This window comes from Cnephaeus nilssonii (assembly GCF_951640355.1).
Source record: "Cnephaeus nilssonii genome assembly, chromosome: 5".
NCBI lineage: Eukaryota > Metazoa > Chordata > Mammalia > Chiroptera > Vespertilionidae > Cnephaeus > Cnephaeus nilssonii.
Window position 1 is genome coordinate 74,802,081 of NC_137076.1, and position 19,917 is coordinate 74,821,997.

The window sequence follows — 19,917 nt, forward strand, 5'->3', positions numbered from 1 at the left end:
TGCTATGAAGATTAAATGTATTATGATATCCAAATCACTCAGCACAATGTTTAGCACATACTGTAGGAGCTATAGGTGAGGTAGGGTATGGTAATTATCATTGAGGGATTCTGGTTTAACTAAGGGCACTGGTCCACTGACTATGAGATTAGGGAGACCAGAATACACCATTATCTGAGCTTTTAGCTTCCTCCTGAAGTAAAGATTTGCAGAAGCTGCTCCAGAGAGTATATTCCACAGGACTTTTGGCAGGGATGATTATAAATTCCCAATTTTGAACCTTTTGTCTCATTGATGAACAGCCTATGCATACTGTATTTTTAAAACAAACATCTTCCTGATTGCTTGGTACCAAATTTAACCATTGTATGAGAGAAAAGCATTTAATAACTTCCTTCTTCTAAAATACTCAAGATAGCTGTGGCCGGTATGGCTTAGTGGATAAAGCGCCAACCTGCAGACTGAAGGGTCCCAGGTTTGATTCAGGTCAAGGGCACATGCCCAGGTTTCGGGCTCCATCCCTAGTAGGGGGCATTCAGGAAGCAGCCGATTAATGATTCTCTCTCATCATTGATGTTTCTATCTCTCTCTCCCTCTCCCTTCCTCTCTGAAATCAATAAAGATATATTTAAAAAAAGAAAATACTCAGGTTAGTCTGCTGAATGAAAAGAACTTGTGCTTTACTCACAGTGTGTCCAACATCATTTTGGCAATTTCATTGCTTCACAATTGTGATTCTTGGAAACTTGTCATTAAGATTCTTCAGAATTCTTAAATAACTTTTCCTGACTTCATTTATTTAAATATCCCAGAATAGTCTCTTGAGCTATAAGTTTGATGATCCAGGAAACTATTTATAGCAGGATGAGTACTCCCTGTGACTGATGTTAATGTTTTATTTTGAGAACAAATCCTTAAAAAGATTGATAGGGTTGATGGTATTTTAAACTGAAACCAGTGCCAAGGCAAATAGATATGAACTTGGAACATAAAGAGAGATGGGTGTGCCTTTTTGCCAGTTTAGCTAAAGGCTGGGGAGGCCTCCCACAAGCAGGAAGGCAGAGACACAGTGTAAGCCAGAGGTAGTAATCTTTTAGGTGGATTAGACACTTCAGCCTAGGGCCTGGCCTCTGTTTGCTCAGTGCTTAATAACCCAGAATAGATTAGTGGAGACAGACCGTCATAATTAAGGCCAATATTGTCTTTGAGGTGATTGATATGCCCCTAAGTAGGAGAAAAATAGGAAGGTCAAGGTCAACCTAAGTTAAAAAAACACACACAAAACTCTGTGTGTTGGGGACCCTAAAAAATAGAATCACAAAAGTAAATATTTAGAACAAGAAGTTACCACAAATTACCGGAGACTTGGAGATTAAGCTTCTCCTTCTTCTGAATCTCATCAAGCAATTTATCAGACATGCTTATTGCTGATCGCACGCTGGCTTTCCCTCCACACTCGGAACACTCCTTAACAGCAAGTCATTGCTCTCCCAGGTGCTCCTGCAAGTGAGGCCCTTAAATTAAGATTTATTAGTTTCAACCTCCCAGGATCATGTCTGGAGAGTGGCTAATATTCTGCCCGCTTCGGAGACAGGAGGGAAAGCAAGCCTGGCAGAGGTACCCATTACATTCCCCGCTTGCTTAGTAGCTGGTGACTGGAAGACATTCTGCAACAATGTAAAAAATAAATAAATAAAAAAACTAAAAAAACAAAAACAAAACAAAAACAAAAAATCCAACCCATGCCCCCGGTTTGGCTCAGTGGATAGAGTCGACCTGCAGTCAGATTGAAGGGTCCCCAGTAGGGGGCGTGCAGGAGGCAGCCAATTAATGATTCTCATCATTGATGATTCTATCCCCCTCTCCCTTCCTCTCTGAAATCAATAAAAATATATTTTAAAAAAAAGATTCATTACCTTATGTAATCCTACCACTTTACTGGCTGGTCTGAACGGACCCAGGTAGTTTATCATCTATGTCCCTTGCATCCAGCTCAGGACTGGTTCTTGGAATATGTTGGGAATAAAAGTCCTGTATGTCTCTCGGCCTGATTTAAGGACAGGAGTGCTGTAGAGAACGGTGCGACAATGCATAACAACATAAACAAAACAAAAAAACGAGGCGGTGGGGTTGAGAGTGGATTCCTTCCTTATGCCGGAGAGGGCGCTGTCTTTGACTTTGACATAGCTCGACTTATTTGGAGCCATGTTCCAACAGCTGCTTTCCCCAGTACGGGCCAACCTACCCCTAGGGAGGTAAGAGAGCCTTCGGAACTGGAGCGCAGAAGGTCCCACCACCGGAAGTTTCTTTGGATGTAAAGAGAACGGCGGAAGTAGGCCGAAGATACCTCCTCAGTACTGCGCCTCCAGCCCTCTCTCCTTTCTTTTGGAAGGGGTCGTGCTCCCAGCTCTTTGCCTTGGGGGAAAGCAGCTGCGGCAGATTCTGTGCGCAGCTTCAATCCGCTAGCTCCGCCTCCCAACCTTTTTTTTTTTTTTTTTTACCTTCTCGGGTTCTCCACGCCTGGACCTGACGTACGCTAGTGCGTGACTGGGGGCGGGATCACTAAAGGAAGAGCTTGAGTGGAGATCTCGCGAGAACATTTTTTTTTTCCTCCGCAGTTCTCGCTCTGCACCTTCATTCTCGTCGCAACGAGATCTTTCGAGATCTTCTCCGCCCCCGCTACCCGGCGCCCTCTCTGCGGCCGCTGAGCCGGAGCCGGCCTGAGCAGCACGCTTCGCAGCGGCTCTGTCTCCGAGAACCTAGGCGCTCGTGTGGGCAAGCCTACGTCCCGCACTCGCACCGGTCCCCTGGCCTACGCGGCCCACTCTCCGCGCGCCATCCCCGCCGGGGTCCGTGTCCTGCTTCGCCGGCCAGACCCGGGCTCGAGCCCGAGCTGTAGCCGGCGCCATGTCGGTGGTGGGCATAGACCTGGGCTTCCAGAGCTGCTACGTTGCTGTGGCACGCGCCGGTGGCATCGAGACCATAGCTAATGAGTACAGCGACCGCTGCACGCCGTAAGTGTGGGCCAGGCCACGGCCGCGTGCACTGGGGGATGGGGAGGTAGCAATCGCTTTGGTCTGCGACCCTTCTCTGCGGAGGAACACGGGCCGGGGAGTCCTCTCCATTCCGGGCCGAAAGACCGGTGGATACTGGACCCCCGCTGGGTGCCAGGTCACTAGTGGCCGCGACCTGCTCTGTGGTTCTGCGCCAGGGGCGAGGCCTTTTCCCTGTGGCCCGCCAGCTGAGCGAAGCCGTGAGCGGGTACTCGGACCAGCGGCGGGCACAGGTAGGAGCTGGAAGGAAGGCAGGCCTGGGATGTAGGAGGGTCCGAGATCCTCTCTCAGCGAGCAGAGACCAGGCCCAGGGCGTACTGACTTTCATTGAGCCTAACACAGAATTCGTAGCTTTGCACACAGCCGGCACTTAATAAAAGTTGAACGGGTTCTATCGTCTGCCCGCGGCAAGACGTTGGAGCGGCCGGAGTCCCACGTGAGTGGGGGCGGGGCGGCGCCCGGAAGCGAGGGAGCCAGAGAACCTGAGGCTCAAGCTGCGGGACCAGAGGTCTCAAACTTGGGGTGGTGCGGACATACATCAGGAAAGGATGTAATGAAATCGATGCCTTCTAGATATCTTTGCATTCACTTTTTCATATAGCTTCAGAACATTAAACTGTATTGGGTCATTTTCTGCTATTCTGTATGCATCCACTTTCACAGGAATCCATTCCAATCAGGGTGTTGTCCACAATTGTTAATGAATGACCCAGGGGTTCATTTTGACATCTAGAATAATAATAAGTTAGGGGACCAGTATAGACACAGGTCTAAAAAATCCGGACTCCCCCAGGACTTTCCTGGTTAGAGTAAGAATCTACTTTTTGAGTACATAGAGATACCTTCAATCCATTGTCTTCCTCTTGGGCAAAATCTTCTAAGCTTCATTCTGAGCCACACCGGCCAGGGCAGCCTTCCTTTTCTTTAAATCTAAGTCATCCTGTTGCTCTTCTTAGATCTGTATGACATGTAAAGATACTCACTTCAGAGAGGAATGAATTTCTTGCAAACATAAGGTATGAGATATTACTCTGCCAACACCCAGAAACTATGCATACGTTCAGCTCTTGCTCTCTGAAAGGGTGGTTATTAATAATTTCTTCAAATTCCTAATGTGGCTCAGTTGGTTGTGCATCATCCCATGCACCGGAGAGTCACCAGTTCATTCCCAGTCAGGGCGCGGGCTCCATCGTGCGGGAGGCTGTGGATTGGTGTTTCTCACATTGATGTTTATCTCTTCCTCGCTCTCTAAAACCTATAAAAACACTTAAAAGAATAAAGAAAAAGAAGGCTGATTTGTTAATTAAAGCTTCAGACTTCTTACACCATTTCCCCTCCTGTCTAATTGCTGTGGTTATGAAAGGAGTCTCTTATAAAGCATTTTTCCCTCAATCTGTTGAGATCTTGCTTCCAGTTGTCTGTCCTCTGGCTCAAATAAAATTAAAAAATATATAATTTTTTTGTTGGTTTTTAGAGAGGAGGGGAGAGGGAGAGAAAGAAATATCCATGAGCTGCTTCCTGCAGGTCCCTCACTGGGGATGGGGCTAGCATCCGGGGCATTGTACCATGACTAGGAGTCCAACCGGCAAGCTTTTAGTGCAGGGGAGGACACTCAACCACACCCGCCAAGGCTCAAATACATTTTTATAAAAAGACAGGTTTGAACCTTCTTACAAGAGCAGTCTTGGAAGCACCGTCATCACACTTCCAGGCACCAAAATATTCCCATTTAAACACATTTAAGGAAGGTAACGCTAATCTATTAATGAACTGCAGTCAAGACAGTTGTTAAAGCTCAATACCCAGCAGCTAAGCTAACACATTTTCTGGCACTTAGCTACATTTTGTAAATCATTTGTGAATTTGAGAAACAGGTGTATTTCAAAAGTGTATTCTTTAAAAATGACTTCACCACCCAGGCAGTGTGGCCCAGTGGTTGAGCATAATGTATCAGGAGGTCGCCAGTTGTCAGGGCACACCCCTGGGTTTTGCGCTCAGTCCCCAATAGGGAATGTGAAGGAGGCAGCCCATTGATGTTTCTGTCTCTACCTCTCCCTTCCTCTCTCTGAAATCAATAAAAATATTAAAAGAAAGTAGTTTTTAAAAATCACTTAAGAACTAAAATACAACCTTATATATAAATTTGGTAGAAGTAATGTACAGGAACTTTGCCATTAGTTTCCTAAACAAACATTTTTTTTTTCTTGACTTAACAAAATGTTTGCTGTAACAATAAAAACATTATAAAGTGTTAGAATTAAGTTTCCTTCAATTATTTGCTCTCAATCCTTGCATACCTTTTTCTAGATTTCTACTAATATATATAGCGTGTGTGTGTGTGTGTGTGTGTGTAAACAAAAAGGATAATATTGTATTTTCTGATTTTTTTTCACTTATACACAGTGGGGCAAATGTAGGTTTATACTTGGTATAGAAAATAATACAGTAATTAATAAATAGTAATACAAGAATAAACTTTAGCATGTGTACAACTGTAAACCTGCGTTTCCTCACCCTGTATTTTAGACATTTTTCAGTCAAATATGAATTTAAATAATGTAATTCTGTATTATGGCTATGACATGTTTTCCTCAGACTATTTCTAATATTTTGCTATTATAGTTTTTCAACAAGTAGTTTTTAAAAAAAATGTGTTTTTTTTAAAATTGATTTCAGAGAGAGGAAGGGAGAGGGAGGTAGAAACATCAACTATGTGAGAGAATCTTCATTGATGATGCCTCCTGCACGCCACCTACTGGGTATCGAGCCTGAAACCTGGGCTTGAGCCCTGATCAGGAATCTAACCAGAACCTGGTTCATGGGTCAACCATTGAACCACACCGGCCGGGCATCCAGTTATTTTTTTTTTTCCATTCCTCACCTGAGGATGTTATTTTCCTTTAAATCCTTACCCGAGGATATGTTTTTATTGATTTTAGAGAGGGAGAGGGAGAGAAACGATTGACTGCCTCCCATATGCAGTTCAACCTGGGATGGAACCTGCAACTTGGACATGTGACCTGACTGGAAATTGAACCCAAAACCATTTGATGTATGGGAGAATGCTCCGACTAACTGAGCCACTGGCCAGGGCTCAACAAGTAGATTTTTATATTTATGTTTACATGTTAATACTTTTATTTTCGTTGGATAGATTTCCAGATGTGAAATTGCTAGGATAAAGGATATGTATGCTTAGAGTTTTAGTACATATTGCCGTAATACTTTACAAAAACTTAGATTAATTTATACTAGGAACATAAATGATTTCTCTGTATTAATGGGGTTGTGAAGATTAAGGAGTTAAACTAAAGTGTTTATTTAGAATAATGTCTCACATATAATTAATACCGCCGAAGTATTAGCTAATATTGCCATTATTACCTTTTTATATTTTTTATTTTTATTTTTATTTTATTTTTAAAAAAATATATTTTATTGATTTTTCACAGAGAGAAAGGGAGAGGGATAGAGAGCTAGAAACATCGATGAGAGAGATACATCGACCAGCTGCCTCCTGCACACCCCCCACTGGGGATGTGCCCGCAACCAATGTACATGCCCTTGACCGGAATCGAACCTGGGACCTTTCAGTCCGCAGACCGACGCTCTATCCACTAAGCCAAACCGGTTTCGGCACCTTTTTATATTTTTGTTAATCCTCTTTATTAAATGATACGTTGGTACAGTAAAATGAAATCTATAGAAGTTTGCCTTTTAGTATTCATCAAATATGTGGCTTAAAATTTTTTTCATTTTATTTTTCCATCACCATTTATCCCCTCTATCTTCATCCACCCACAATCACCACACTGTTGTCCATGTGTTCTCTTTCTTTTTTGCTCAATCCCCCCACTCCAAAACCCTCCAAATATGTGGCTTTTAATGTGCAAATGTTACTGACTCAGGAATTTGCTGTGCTTTAGGAACTATGTCTCTCATGAAATGAGTTACTTTTCTGTTTGATATAAACTTTTTTTGGGTACTTGATAGTTTGGGACTAAGTAACCAGAGGATTCTCTGATTAATATAATAACCATTTCCAAATCATTTTGCCACCATCTCTTATTTGATAATCTAAATACTATTGGTTCTCTGAAAAGCTCATTTTCTTAGTTTTAAGAAAGTAGAGCAACAGCTATCCTAATACTCTGAGAGTACTCACACAAACATGAAACTACCTTTTAAGGATAGCAGCTGTTCTTAATATTCTAATCAGAATGTGCATAAATATTTGGTCAGTAGTATTTCTTACCCAGGAAAGGGAGATCATTGCCATTCTCTATCTTAAAAAAGATTATTTTTAGGACTAGAGTCATACAAATAAAGATAAGAACAAGAACAGAGTGTTGAACTTGATTTGAATTAATTTCCAACAATGCCAACCTGTAATTTGGAATGGAGGAAAAGTAGTGTCAAACAGCAAGTGTCCGAGTACTTTACATTTTTAGCAGCATTAACTTGGCTTTGTGTGTAGTATAGAGGAAGTGTAAGATAGAAGTTCTCTTGTTTACAGCTATAACCGTTCTAGTTGGAAATATGAATGACATAAAAGCACAGTGAAAGCTTATTTATGTACAGACTTAAAATACTGAATTTAGAGGAGACGTTACATCAGTGGGGGATGGAGCGATGAGGAAAGGCAGGCGTGGGATTTGAGCAAATAGGATTAAAACACATGGAGGAAAGGATTGGGATAGTCTCAGGGAAAGTGTAGAATTAGGAATAAATTTAATGGTTTGGTTTGAAGTACTCAAGTTTGCATGTATGAGATTTGAAGTCCAGTAGTCCTGATGATTTTGGAATTCTTGAATAGGTTCTTCATTATAAAATGGGGACAGTAATAGGCTTTTTTTTTTTTTTCTCCTCAGAGTATTTAGTAGAACCAAGTGTAGAATGCTTAGCACTCTGCCTGGTATATGAAGGCTCAATAATGAAAGCTGTGGAACAAGGGAGTTTAGTTTGTTCCATGACGGAATAATTCAACAACTGAAGACTTTTTCAGGAGATAAGTTGAAGAGAAACAAATTGAATGATTTTTTTTTAATCTAGTCTCTTTTAGGACTTATATTTACAGGCATACCTCAATATATTAGGAGTTTGATTCCAGACTATGGCAATAGAGCGAGTATTGCCATGAAGCCAGCCATAGTCTTTTTGCTGGTGGAGAGTCTTGCCTTCAATTTGTATAAAACACACCTGTGAAAGGCAATAAAATTAAGTGTTATGTAAATGAGTTATGCCTGTATTAGAAGTATTCACCTAAATGCTAATGGTAGCCCTTTAGGATCGGAGGGAGATTTTTTTGTGTGTGGAATTACAGGTAACTTCTTTTCTTTGTACTTTGTTTTAATTTTCTACTGTGAGCTTGCACCAGAAAGAACTGAACTAGGTTCTAATGCTGGCAGTAATTAATATTCAACTTAATATTTTTTCACATTGACATATTAGGTTTCTTTAAGTTTTTAGTTTGAAAAACCCTTCAATTTGTGCTGTTGGACATATTGGTCATTAAATTGTTCTTTTTAAATTGAAGTAGTATTTTTATTTCTCATGGATAGATTATTTTAAAGATGACTGGTTGGATTTTAGTGGACAGTTTGAGAAGGTGAAGCAGAATTTTTATAGCATACTGGTAGGTATATTTTTGTATGAAACTTAGATCAGGGCTTCACTGGAATTATAATAATAGCTAATACTTTATTATTTACTAGAGGCCCGGTGCACAAAATTCGTGCATGGGTGTCCAATATTTGGACCAACACAGTATGACTCCAGAGCCCTATTTCTTTGTTAAATTGAAAGAACTAGGCTTCCAGGGAGGATAGAGAAGGTCAAAACTAGAATGTAAAGTATGGAGAAATGATCTGACTCCATTGCTTTTTGATTACATGGCCCTGGATAAATTTACTTAATAACTTTTTGATCTCAGTTTCATATAAAATGGGAATAAGATAGGGTGCTTATGGGGATTAAGTGAGATACTACATATGAGCAATTTATGCAATCATAATAATTAAAGCAGAAGGAAGTGGACTTTACCACCTTAAGGGGGCAGGGATAGACTCTGGGAAGAGCTTTGTCTTGGGATTTTTTTTTAGGTGGTGTCAGTAAATTTGATCTTATAGTTTAAGAGACAGCAGCTACTGTAAAGGGAGGTGCCAGATATATGAGAATTAAGGGAATGCAGGGTAACAGGGATTAATTAGAAAAAAAACAACAGAGTGATGCATAGGGGTCATGATAGCAAAAGCTTCAACTCCAATATAGCTGACTTTAAGCTTAAGCATAGTATTTTAAAGTAGTTTACCTTTAAGCAGGCTTCAGTTTTGCTTTCTAAATTAAGCAGCAAATAGATCAAACCAGCAGGCAGTGTATGAATTGGTGATTAGGAAGAATGTGTTCAGAAGTGGGAATGAAGATCTGTGTCAGAAATTGAGTCCTCAGAAGCTAGTTCTAGAAAAATTACTTTATATACTAAAGGACAAGAGTTGTTTTCAGGGTTTATAGGCTGTTTTCTTTTTGTAGTTATAAGTTGTTTTAAAAAACAAAGAACATTTAATTGATGAATTTATATGAGGGTACATTATTTTATGTTGGGATTTGAATATTAGACTTGAAGAATTAGAGGATAGTGGAGACTGGCTAGTCCATCTCTCTGTAGTATTTTAGACAGATTGTCATCACATAAAACTGCAACATAATGAGAGGACTCCAATTATTTTAAGAGGCAGCCCATTCTGTGGACAATTTTACTGAACACTATAAAGGTTAAAGTCATAGACTTACTGTGTGCTGTTATTAGTGAAGGCAGAAATCTTGCCTGGTGTGGTTATGGATGTACTGTAATGTTGCATTAATTTTGGATGTAATATACTAAAATGTTTGCTTTATCTTCTAGGGCTTGCATTTCTTTTGGACCTAAGAATCGGTCAATTGGAGCAGCAGCTAAAAGCCAGGTAGGTAGAGTTTTGTTTTTCCTAAAATGACTTATTTTTCTGGTTTATCCTTCCCTCCGTTTAGCAACTATTCGAGTGCTCATTATGTGTTTAGCTCTGGTAGGCAGTGCATACATCTGTGAGACAGACTTACCCCTATTCGCATGTACTTGAGTGAACAGCATGAACAGTATACTAATCTGTTTAATGCAAACTGCTAGGATGTATTTTGCCCAGAACTTGTTTTAAGCAAGGCTTGCTTGTTCCTTGATGTTTAAAATGCTCTTTAAAGTTGTCTCGTTGGGCCTTTCTTGCTAATATTGAGGGTCATTGTTGTTTCTAGAATAGATCTTGTTAATCAAGATTCTCAAGGAAGGAAAGCATACTTGTAGAAGCACATTAACTTACCATTAGTTTATTTTGTAAACTAGGAATCTGACATATTTGCTTTTTTCAGAGCAGCAGAATCCCAAGAGTTCTGTTATCCTGAGTGTCTGAGGTTGCTGTGACATTAAGGAGTTGCATATTTGATCATTTTATGGTTCAATCTGGAGCAAAATATAGAATGAATACTTGTCTCTCTTTCTGAAACCGGAAGGGCCTAAAATTCATAAGCCTAAGAAAATGGTGGTTGGCCAGTTGATTATTAATTAAAACGGGTGTTTTATAATTTTTTAAAAAATATTTATTGGTTTCAGAGAGGAAGGGAGAGGGATAGAGAGATAGAAACATCAATGATGAGAGAATCATTGATCGGCTGCCTCCTGCACGCCCCCTACAGGGGATTGAGCCCACAACCCGGGCATGTGCCCTTGGCTGGAATCGAACCTGTGACCCTTCAGCCTGCAGGCCGAAGCTCTATCCACTGAGCCAAACTGGCTAGGGCTATAATCTTATTTTTAAAAAGTTCAAGATGTTTTACTCAGTAGATAGCAAGTACACAGCTGTATTGAATGTCTTTTCTTCTAAAATTTCAGTGAATCTCTGTTTTTAAAATTTTCTTTCCTTGAGAATAGTTATTATATTAAATTGGCTGCCTAGTTCTAGGTTGACATAGTTAATTGTGGTATTGAGTTTCTACTTGGCAGCTTGCTGAAGCAGGGCCTGATTTGGGAGGCATTGTTTTACAAAAGGTCTTCTGTGTGGGCCCTGGGACATACCTGATGCAGAGGGGCTCTGTAGCTTATCCTTGGGGCTTGGTACACTTAGCTCCAGCATTGGGAAGAGGAGTCTGTAAATCTTAAGCACGAGTTCATCTTGAATTTTTTGAATGTCTTTGCCAGTGTTTTTTCCTCCCGTAAGGTGTAATAGTTTATTGTAGAGAAATAAAAAAATATATAGATAGAATATTATAGGGAATTTGGAAGTTACTGTACTACCACTATCCAAAAATCACTTAGTATCTGAATGCGTAACCTCTTGTACTCTTTCTAAGCGTATAAATAGCTTTTCCCCTACAAAAGTGAAGTTATACTATATAGATACTTGTCTTCCAACCTCCTAAAATAATCTTGCCCACTATATAACTATACCATAATTTATTTACCCATACATATTTAGGCTATTTATAGTCTTCTGGTATGATAAATAACTAGAGGCCTGGTGCACGACATTCATGAACGGGGGTGGGGCGGGGGCGCAGGAGGGTCCTTCAGCCTGGCCTGTGCCCTCTCACAGTCTGGGACCCCTCAGGGGATGTCCGCCTGCCGGGTTAGGCCCGCTCCCCGCAGGTGGACATCCCCTGAGGGGTCCTTAGCGCTGCTGCCACCTCTGCTGCGCTTGCCAGCCGTGAGCCTGGCTTTTGGCTGAGCGGCACTCCCCCTGGGGGAGCGCACTGACCACCAGGGGGCAGCTCCTGCATTGAGTGTCTGCCCCCTGGTGGTCAGTGCACATCATAGCGACTGGTTGTTCTGCCATTTGTTCGATTTGTGTATTAGCCTTTTATTATATAGGACTAGAGGCCTGGTGCATGAAATTCGTGCACGGATAGGGTCCCTAGGCCTGACTAGCTATCAGGGCCGATCGGGGCCTTCTGGCTGCCGGCCAGGGCCTTCCTTTGTTCCGCACCACCCCATGGTAGTGAGCACATGTCATAGCGAGCGATCGAACTCCCGAGGGGACACTTTGCATATTAGCCTTTTATATATGTAGACTAGTGGCCCGGTGCACAAAATTTGTGCACGGGTCGCGGGGGGGGGGGGGGGGATTGTCCCTCAGCCCTGCCTGCACCCTCTCCGATCTGGGACCCCTTGGGGGATGTCTGACTGCCAGTTTAGGCCCAATACTTGTGGGATTGGGCCTAAACCGGCAGTCGAACATCCCTCTCGCAGTCCGGGACTGCTGGCTCTTAACCGCTCACCTGCCTGCCTGCTTGATTGCCCCTAAGCACTCTGCCTGCCAGCCTGCTTGCCCCCATATATCCCCCCCACCAACCTTCTCCCCCGCAACTCCTCCCCCCCCTTGCCGGCCTGATCGCCCCCAAATGCCTCTCCCTCCGCCAGCCTGCTTGCCCCCAACTGCCCCCCCCCCCCCCGCCAGTCTGATCATCCCCAACCACCCTCCCCTCCTGGCCTGATTGCCCCTAACCGTCTCTGCCTCGGCCCCGCCACCATGGCTTTGTCCAGAAGGACATCCGGAAGGTCTCCTGGTCTAATTAGCATATTACCCTTTTATTAGTATAGATACTTTGTCAGTATGGTAAGTTTCTTTCACTACAGTTTCTGAATTGACACATACTTCCAAATTGATTCCTGGAAAGATTGAATTACAAACTAGGAGTAATTTTTAAAAGTGAATAAAAATCATTATGTGTGGATGTTTTGGAATTTTAAGGTGGAAAATACTTTTGTAAGTATAATGATCTCTTTATATGGAGAAGCAGGACAAATGGGGCTGTCTTTGATCTCTGTGTTACTTGTTAAGACCCTCACCCTTCAAGCCTCACTTTACATGCTAGTAGGCATCATTCAGTAAAGTTTAGTGCTGAAGAAAACTGAAACTCAGAAGAAAACTTTGTGGCGTTACAATGTTGCTAATTTAATCTGATGCTATTGAATTTTTTTTTTCTTAATTTAATTGCTATCAGTCTTTCTACTTTTTGACTCAGCTTTCCTTTCTCTTAGGTCATTTCCAATGCAAAGAACACAGTCCAGGGATTTAAAAGATTCCATGGCCGAGCATTCTCGGATCCGTTTGTGGAGGCAGAAAAATCTAACCTTGCATATGATATTGTGCAATTGCCTACTGGATTAACAGGTATAAAGGTAAGGTTCTCAAGATAATTCCTGATGATTAAAATATAGCATTTTATTTTATTAGGTCATTGTGTATCAATACCATTCTAATTTCATAGTATAATGAAAATGCTTAGGAAAAACTTGCTAGTAAAGACCGTTTGGCATTTTTTTCAATGATTTTGATTTTGATTGAGAACCATCAGTGGCACTGTTACGGCTTCGACAGATAGGTAGTGATAAAATTAATGCGGCCATTGCTGCTTGTCTTGTGTTTTTTTTGTGTGTTTTTTTAAAAATATATTTTTATTTATTTCAGAGAGGAAAGGAGAGGAAGAGAGAGATAGAAGCATCAATGATGAGAGAGAATCATTGATTGGCTGCCTCCTGCACATCCCCTATTGGGGATCATGCCCACAACGCAGGCATGTGCTCTTGACTGGAATTGAACCTGGGACCCTTCAGTCTGACATTCTATCCACTGAGCCAAACCAGCTAGGGCTGTCTTGTTTACTGATGCGATTTTAGGGTGTGACTTGAGGAAGAGCAGTCAAAGAAATCAACACTTTTAAGTCATTAGCCAGATATATGGTCATACTTTTGACAGTATGAATTAGATTGGAAGAGATGTTGTTCTTTTGAGGAAAAGGGAGTTTAGTTTTTGATATCTCTGGGATATCTAGAAGATTCTCTTTGTGAAGCATGCAGTGAACTGATCATTCAAAAGAGGTGAGAGGCTGGGGATGGGTAGGGTGCACTCCACTGTCTCTCTAGCACTTAAAGGTGGTAAGAAGAACCCCGGAGGGTGGTTGAACTTTCTAGGCAAGTGAGTTTAGAGAGAGGAGATTTGGTGTTTGAGATACTCCAATTGGAGAAATTAGAATCATGGAAACAGGCTCAAATTCCAAGAGATGATAAGAATTGAGAGAAAAAAGTAGTTGATTGTGACATTGTAGATGAGAATTCAGTTAAATTTAGAAGTGATGAATTCTGATAACTGAAGTATAATCTCTGGGTTTACTTAGGATATCTGTGGCAATAATCTCAGAACAGTTTGGATGACTTAGTAAGGGGTAAATCTGGAGTACAGAGGAGGTGAAGAAATGGGGGGAGGGAGGGGACGGGATACTTACCATTAAGAAAGAAATAGATGAATATTGGCAGATTTAGTCATAAGCATTGCAAGGGCCAAAGGAGAAAGAGACTAGGGAGAAGACCTGGAGGTTAAGTGGATCCAAGTACAAGGGTAGAGGAGTTGACTAAGTTTAGACAAATAGGGAAAACGAGGCAACTTAGAAGGAGGCTCACCGGGAGGGTTATTTTTCCATCTTTATCATGCAATAAAATGAGAAACTGTTAGACTCTAAACCAGAGTACATTATGGTTGGGCTGGGGAGTGGGGAGCAGGTAGCTCTCAAGCTGAGGTAGCGCAGCAGGTTTAAAAGAAGAGAGTGACATTTTCTGGTCTGCGTTGTAGTTGGGGAATTATGGGTATATGTGGGATGGGGCTTATCCTTGCAGTATTTCAACATAAAAAATTTGCAACTCTTGTCAAAGTTGCAGACTTCATCCAGGGTAGGCTATCTGGAAGCTTTGTTACATTCTTTAATTCACCAAGTATTTATTTTGTTATGTCTGTCAGTACTGGGGCTACAGCAGTGAATGAATTAGACTAAAACCATGTCCTCAGGTTAGATTGAATCTTAGGGAGGTGATAACACACAGTATGTCAGATGGTAAAGTAGTTCACCATCAGATCCTTTACAGAGGGGCAATTTAGCTCATGGTGAGCTTCACCAACTTGCTTCTGCACAGGTAAATTGTCTCAGGTTTTATTGATAAAGTTGCCACAACATTGTTTTTACATAGTGATCCTCATCTTTAAGTATTATGTACATGTTATAAAGCTAAAAGTGACCTTTAAATATTGATGCCTCCCTCTTCCCGAACCTTCGTCCCTGAGGTAAATTATTTTTATTTCTAAAACTAGCTTTCTTCAATTCCATCTTGAGATAATGCTTCATTGATGATGGTGAGATATTGTTCATTTCCTTTTGTCATTTTATTGCAGGTGAAATATATGGAGGAAGAACGAAATTTTACCACGGAGCAAGTGACTGCCATGCTTTTGTCCAAACTGAAGGAGACAGCAGAAAGTGTTCTTAAAAAGCCTGTTGTGGACTGTGTTGTTTCAGTGAGTTTGAGCCCTACTCATTATTAAGTCTTGCATGAAGAAGCATTTTCATTTTAACTGCAAATAATATTGGTTTTTGCTGTATGATTGATTATTTTAAGAAATTTATCAAAGTAGTCCTCATTTTCTTGAATTCTCTTTTCTGGTCCCTAGTTATTGCTTCGGCCTCCTCTGTTGTTCTGCCTATTTAAAGGTTTATCTTAAAGCCCACTTCATCCTGGATTTCTTGTAGCACTGAGCATAGTGTCTAGTGGCTACTTATTTGTTAAATTAGTTGAATACTCTCAATGAGAAATGCTTTATTTTTCTCCCTTTGTATCTCTGTATCTTTGCTGTCACTGTATTTAGCTCTAAAGGCAAAGCAGCAATAGATTTTATCTTGTCTTTTCCATAATCCTATCTAGATGGAAGCTTGGCTGTTTGTAGCAATGTGCTTGTAAGATGATGGAGTCCTTAGCAACCATTGAAATTTCGGCAGTTGTATTGGCTTTGTCACTGAATCTCCTCTTTCTGTGGCTGTTATCTAATATGTTATCTCTGTGGCCTCCTTTGTTGGTGCTTTGATTGACAAAGCAAGGACTGTTAGGTAGCTTTTTCACCACAGTCTGTTGTCTGGCAGATTCCTTAGTTCTTGGCTATCTAGTAAAGCAGAACTGACATTTGTCAGGAAAAATTGAATTATGACTGTTGTGTCACATTCTGGTGATGAAAAGAATAATACTACTTTTCTTAAAGATTCAGTACAGACACTGTATTTTCTTAGATGCTTTCTGCCTTTTCTGAACTCTTTATTGGTCTGTCAGATTTATCCTCATTTCCCCATCTAGTTTAGTACCTTTAACATTGATCCTGTATTATGCTCAGTGTTGAAGTAAAATTTATGTAAAATGATAGAATGCCTGAGTGGTGTTTTTAACTTTTTGAACAAGTTTAAAGGTGATGTGTTAAGTCATATGTTGGGGGACCTAAGGACTACACTGAGTTTTTTTGTTTTTGTTTTTTTAAAATATATTTTATTGATTTTTTACAGAGAGGAAGGGAGAGAGATAGAGAGTTAGGAACATCGATGAGAGAGAAACATCGATCAGCTGCCTCCTGCACATCTCCTACTGGGGATGTGCCCGCAACCAAGGTACATGCCCGGAATCGAACCCGGGACGCTTCAGTCCACAGGCCGATGCTCTGTCCACTGAGCCAAACCGGTTAGGGCTACTCTGAGTTTTGATGACTTGCTAAGAGAATTAATAGGACTCAGAGAATATAGCTGTACTTAAGGCTAAGATTTATTACAGCAAAAGGCCACAAAGCAAAATCAACAAAGGGAAAAGGTACATGGGCAATGAATGTCTGGAGGAAACCAGGCACAAGCTTCCAAAAGTCCTATCTATCTATCTATCTATCTATCTATTTATTTCAGAGAGGAAGGAAGAGGGAGGGAGAGAGAGATAGAAACATCAATGATAAGAGAGAATCATTGATCAGCTGCCTCCTACACACTCCCCACTGGGGATCAAGCCCGAAACCCAGGCATGTGCCCTTGATTGGAATTGAATCTGGGACTCTTCAGTCTGCAGACTTGACGATGCTCTATCCACTGAGCCAAACCAGTGAGGGCCAAGAGTCCCTTTTAATTAAGCACTGCTTAATTATTCCAGCAACAGATTGTGACAACATGTGTGAAAATGTCATACACCAGGGAAGTTCTGCCTGTAGCCTAAGGCAGTGGTCGGCAAACTCATTAGTCAACAGAGCCAAATATCAACAGTACAACAATTTAAGTTTCTTTTGAGAGTCAGATTTTTTAAACTTAAACTTCTAACGCCACTTCTTCAAAATAGACTCGCCCAGGCCGTGGAATTTTGTAGAAGAGCCACACTCAAGGGGCCAAAGAGCCGCATGTGGCTCGTGAGCCGCAGTTTGCCGACCACGGGCCTAAGGAGTCCAGGGTTTCTATTGGAGGGGCAAAAGGTCAGTCATGTAGGTATCTTATGCCTAGCATGTACTAAAATTACAGACTTTCAGAAATAAAGTAGGTATTCTGCATAAATTATGTTGTAGAAACAGTTTAGGCACAGTGCCTCACTCTTAACATTTAGGGAAATTTTTGTATCAACTTAGGGAACTGTTTATCATTCACGTTCCTGGATTCTAGGAAAGGGCCCACCTTGTCATTAGACCTTTCTAAGGATAGCTGTCTCTGGCCTCTATGTGAACTCTCTTCTGCACAGTCACTACTCTAGCTCTTTGTCCTAATGCTATGTCTGATTGCTATGTAAATAGAACCTGGGTGTGTCGTGCTTAATATATAAATTGATTCTTGTTAAAACATAAACTTTATTTTTTTAGAAAGTTAATAATAGCCCAGTGTCAAAAATCAAATATGTAGATAGGAGGGTGTATGGAAGCTTCCACACACTTGTTACCTAGTAAGCAGTATTTTCTTTCCAAAGTTACCAATTTTATCACTTTTCACATTCAGATCTTCCAGAGGTTTTTATGTACTGAAGCAAATATAGATAGATCCTTTTTAACTTTCATTTTTCTTTTAACAAATTTTGGACAATTTATCTTGTATTCATTCCATAGCAGTAAAGAAGTGCATCATTCCTTTTAATGTCTGCGAGACTCCAGTTTATGAGGTACTTATTTAGCCAGTCTCTTTTTGTTGCACATCTATTTTTGTTTTGTTTTTGCTGCCTCCTGCACACCCCCTACTGGGGATCGAGCCCGCAACCTGGGTATATACCCTTGCCTGGAATTGAACCTGGGACTCTTCAGTCCGCAGGCCGAAGCTCTAGCCACTGGGCCAAACCAGCTAAGGCAGTTTTTTTTTTTTTTTAATAGTGAAGAATGCTGCAATGAGTACATTTAAATATCATTTTGCTCTTATATGATAAGTTTGTAGAATTTATAGGCTAACTTCTTAGAAGTGCAATTGCTGGGACAAAAGATATGTGTATAATAGTTCCCCCTTATTCATGGTTTCACTTTCCGTGGTTTCAGTAACGTGCAGTGAACCTCAATCCAAATATATTAAATGGAAAATTCCAGAAACAAACCATTCATAAGTTATAAGTTGCATGCCATTCTGGGTCCTGCTCTGCCTGCTCTGTCCTGCTGGCATTATGAATCATCCTTTTGTTCATTGTATCCACGTTGTATGTACAGCACTACAAGGTATTTTGAGGGAGAGACCATATTCACTTAACTTTTATTACAGAATATTGTGTAATTGTTATATTTTATGATTAGGTGGTGTTAATCTCTTACTATGCCTAATTTATAAACTTTACCACAGGTGTGTATGTATAGGAAAAAAACATAGTATATATAGGGTTTGATACTATCCTCAGTTTCAGGCATCCACTGGGGGTCTTGCATACCCCCAAATGGACTACTGTATTTGTAATTTCTTATTTTTAATTTTTATTGATTTCAGGGAGAGGAAGGGCGAGGGAGAAAGAGATAGAAACATCAGTGATGAGAGAGAATCATTGATTGGCTGCCTCCTGCATGCCCCCTACTAGGAGTCTAACTTTGACTTCCTGATTCATGGGTCAATGCTCAACCACTGATCCACACTGGCCGGGCTGTATTGTAATTAAAAAATTTATAAAAATGAATTTCAGAGAGAGGGAGAGAGAGATAGAAACATCAGTGATGAGAGAGAATCACTGATCAGCTGCTTCCTGCACGTTCCCTACTGGGGATCAAGCCAGAAACCTGGGCATGTGCCCTGACCTCTTGGTTCACAGGTTGATGCTCAATCACTGAGACACACCGTCTGGGCTGTATTTGTAATTTTTACAGCTGTTCAGTTACCCTTCAAAGAATTTGCAGTAATTCACACTTCCACCTGTAATGTATGAAAGGGCTTATTTCACTGCAGCCTCATCAGCACAGCTTATTGGTGTTTTAGCTAATTCTAATAGGTAGAATAATGGTATCAAAGTGTATGTAATCTTACTATTTAGGTGAAGATGAACATTTTAAAATTGAAGAGCCATTTTGTATTTTCCATTGTTTGAAATGTTCCTGTTCTCTGCTCATTTTATTCTGAGTTTGTGATTTCCATTTTGACTTGTAGTTCATTACATATTATTAGATTAGCTCTTCGCGTTTTTATGATGTGAGTTGCAAATGTTTTCCCCATTTGGTCATTAGAATTTTTTATGAGTCAGAAATTTTTTTTTTCTTCTGGGTGTTGTGTTATATTTAGAAAATCCTTTCTTACTCTAACGGTAAAATTCCTTTCATTCTAGTACTCTTGATTTTTTTTTTTTTAACATTTCAGTTTTTGATTTGACCTAAATTTTGGTATAAGTTGTACAGTAGGAATGCCAATTTATTATTTTTAATATGACTGACTAGCCATTGTCTCACTACCACTTGTTGAGTTTTCTAAATTTTCCCTACTGGTTTGAAATCCTCTGATCATAAGCAGAATAAATGGCTGTTGTTGACTGAGGGTGGTTCTGGGTTTTACTGCTTTTTGACAG

The 19,917-nt window shown here is 40.7% G+C and overlaps 1 protein-coding gene across 1 annotated transcript in view; it reads left to right on the top strand.

The window, feature by feature from the left end:
- Positions 1-2,590: 2,590 nt before the first annotated feature.
- HSPA4 (heat shock protein family A (Hsp70) member 4) overlaps positions 2,591-19,917 on the top strand; it is a 43,387-nt gene continuing 26,060 nt past the window's right edge. The window contains exons 1-4 of the mRNA XM_079771071.1: positions 2,591-3,014; positions 9,955-10,012; positions 13,114-13,254; positions 15,296-15,418. Of these exons, the coding sequence (XP_079627197.1) occupies positions 2,908-3,014; positions 9,955-10,012; positions 13,114-13,254; positions 15,296-15,418 (429 nt within the window). The 5' untranslated portion in view covers positions 2,591-2,907. The remainder of the gene's footprint in view (positions 3,015-9,954; positions 10,013-13,113; positions 13,255-15,295; positions 15,419-19,917) is intronic.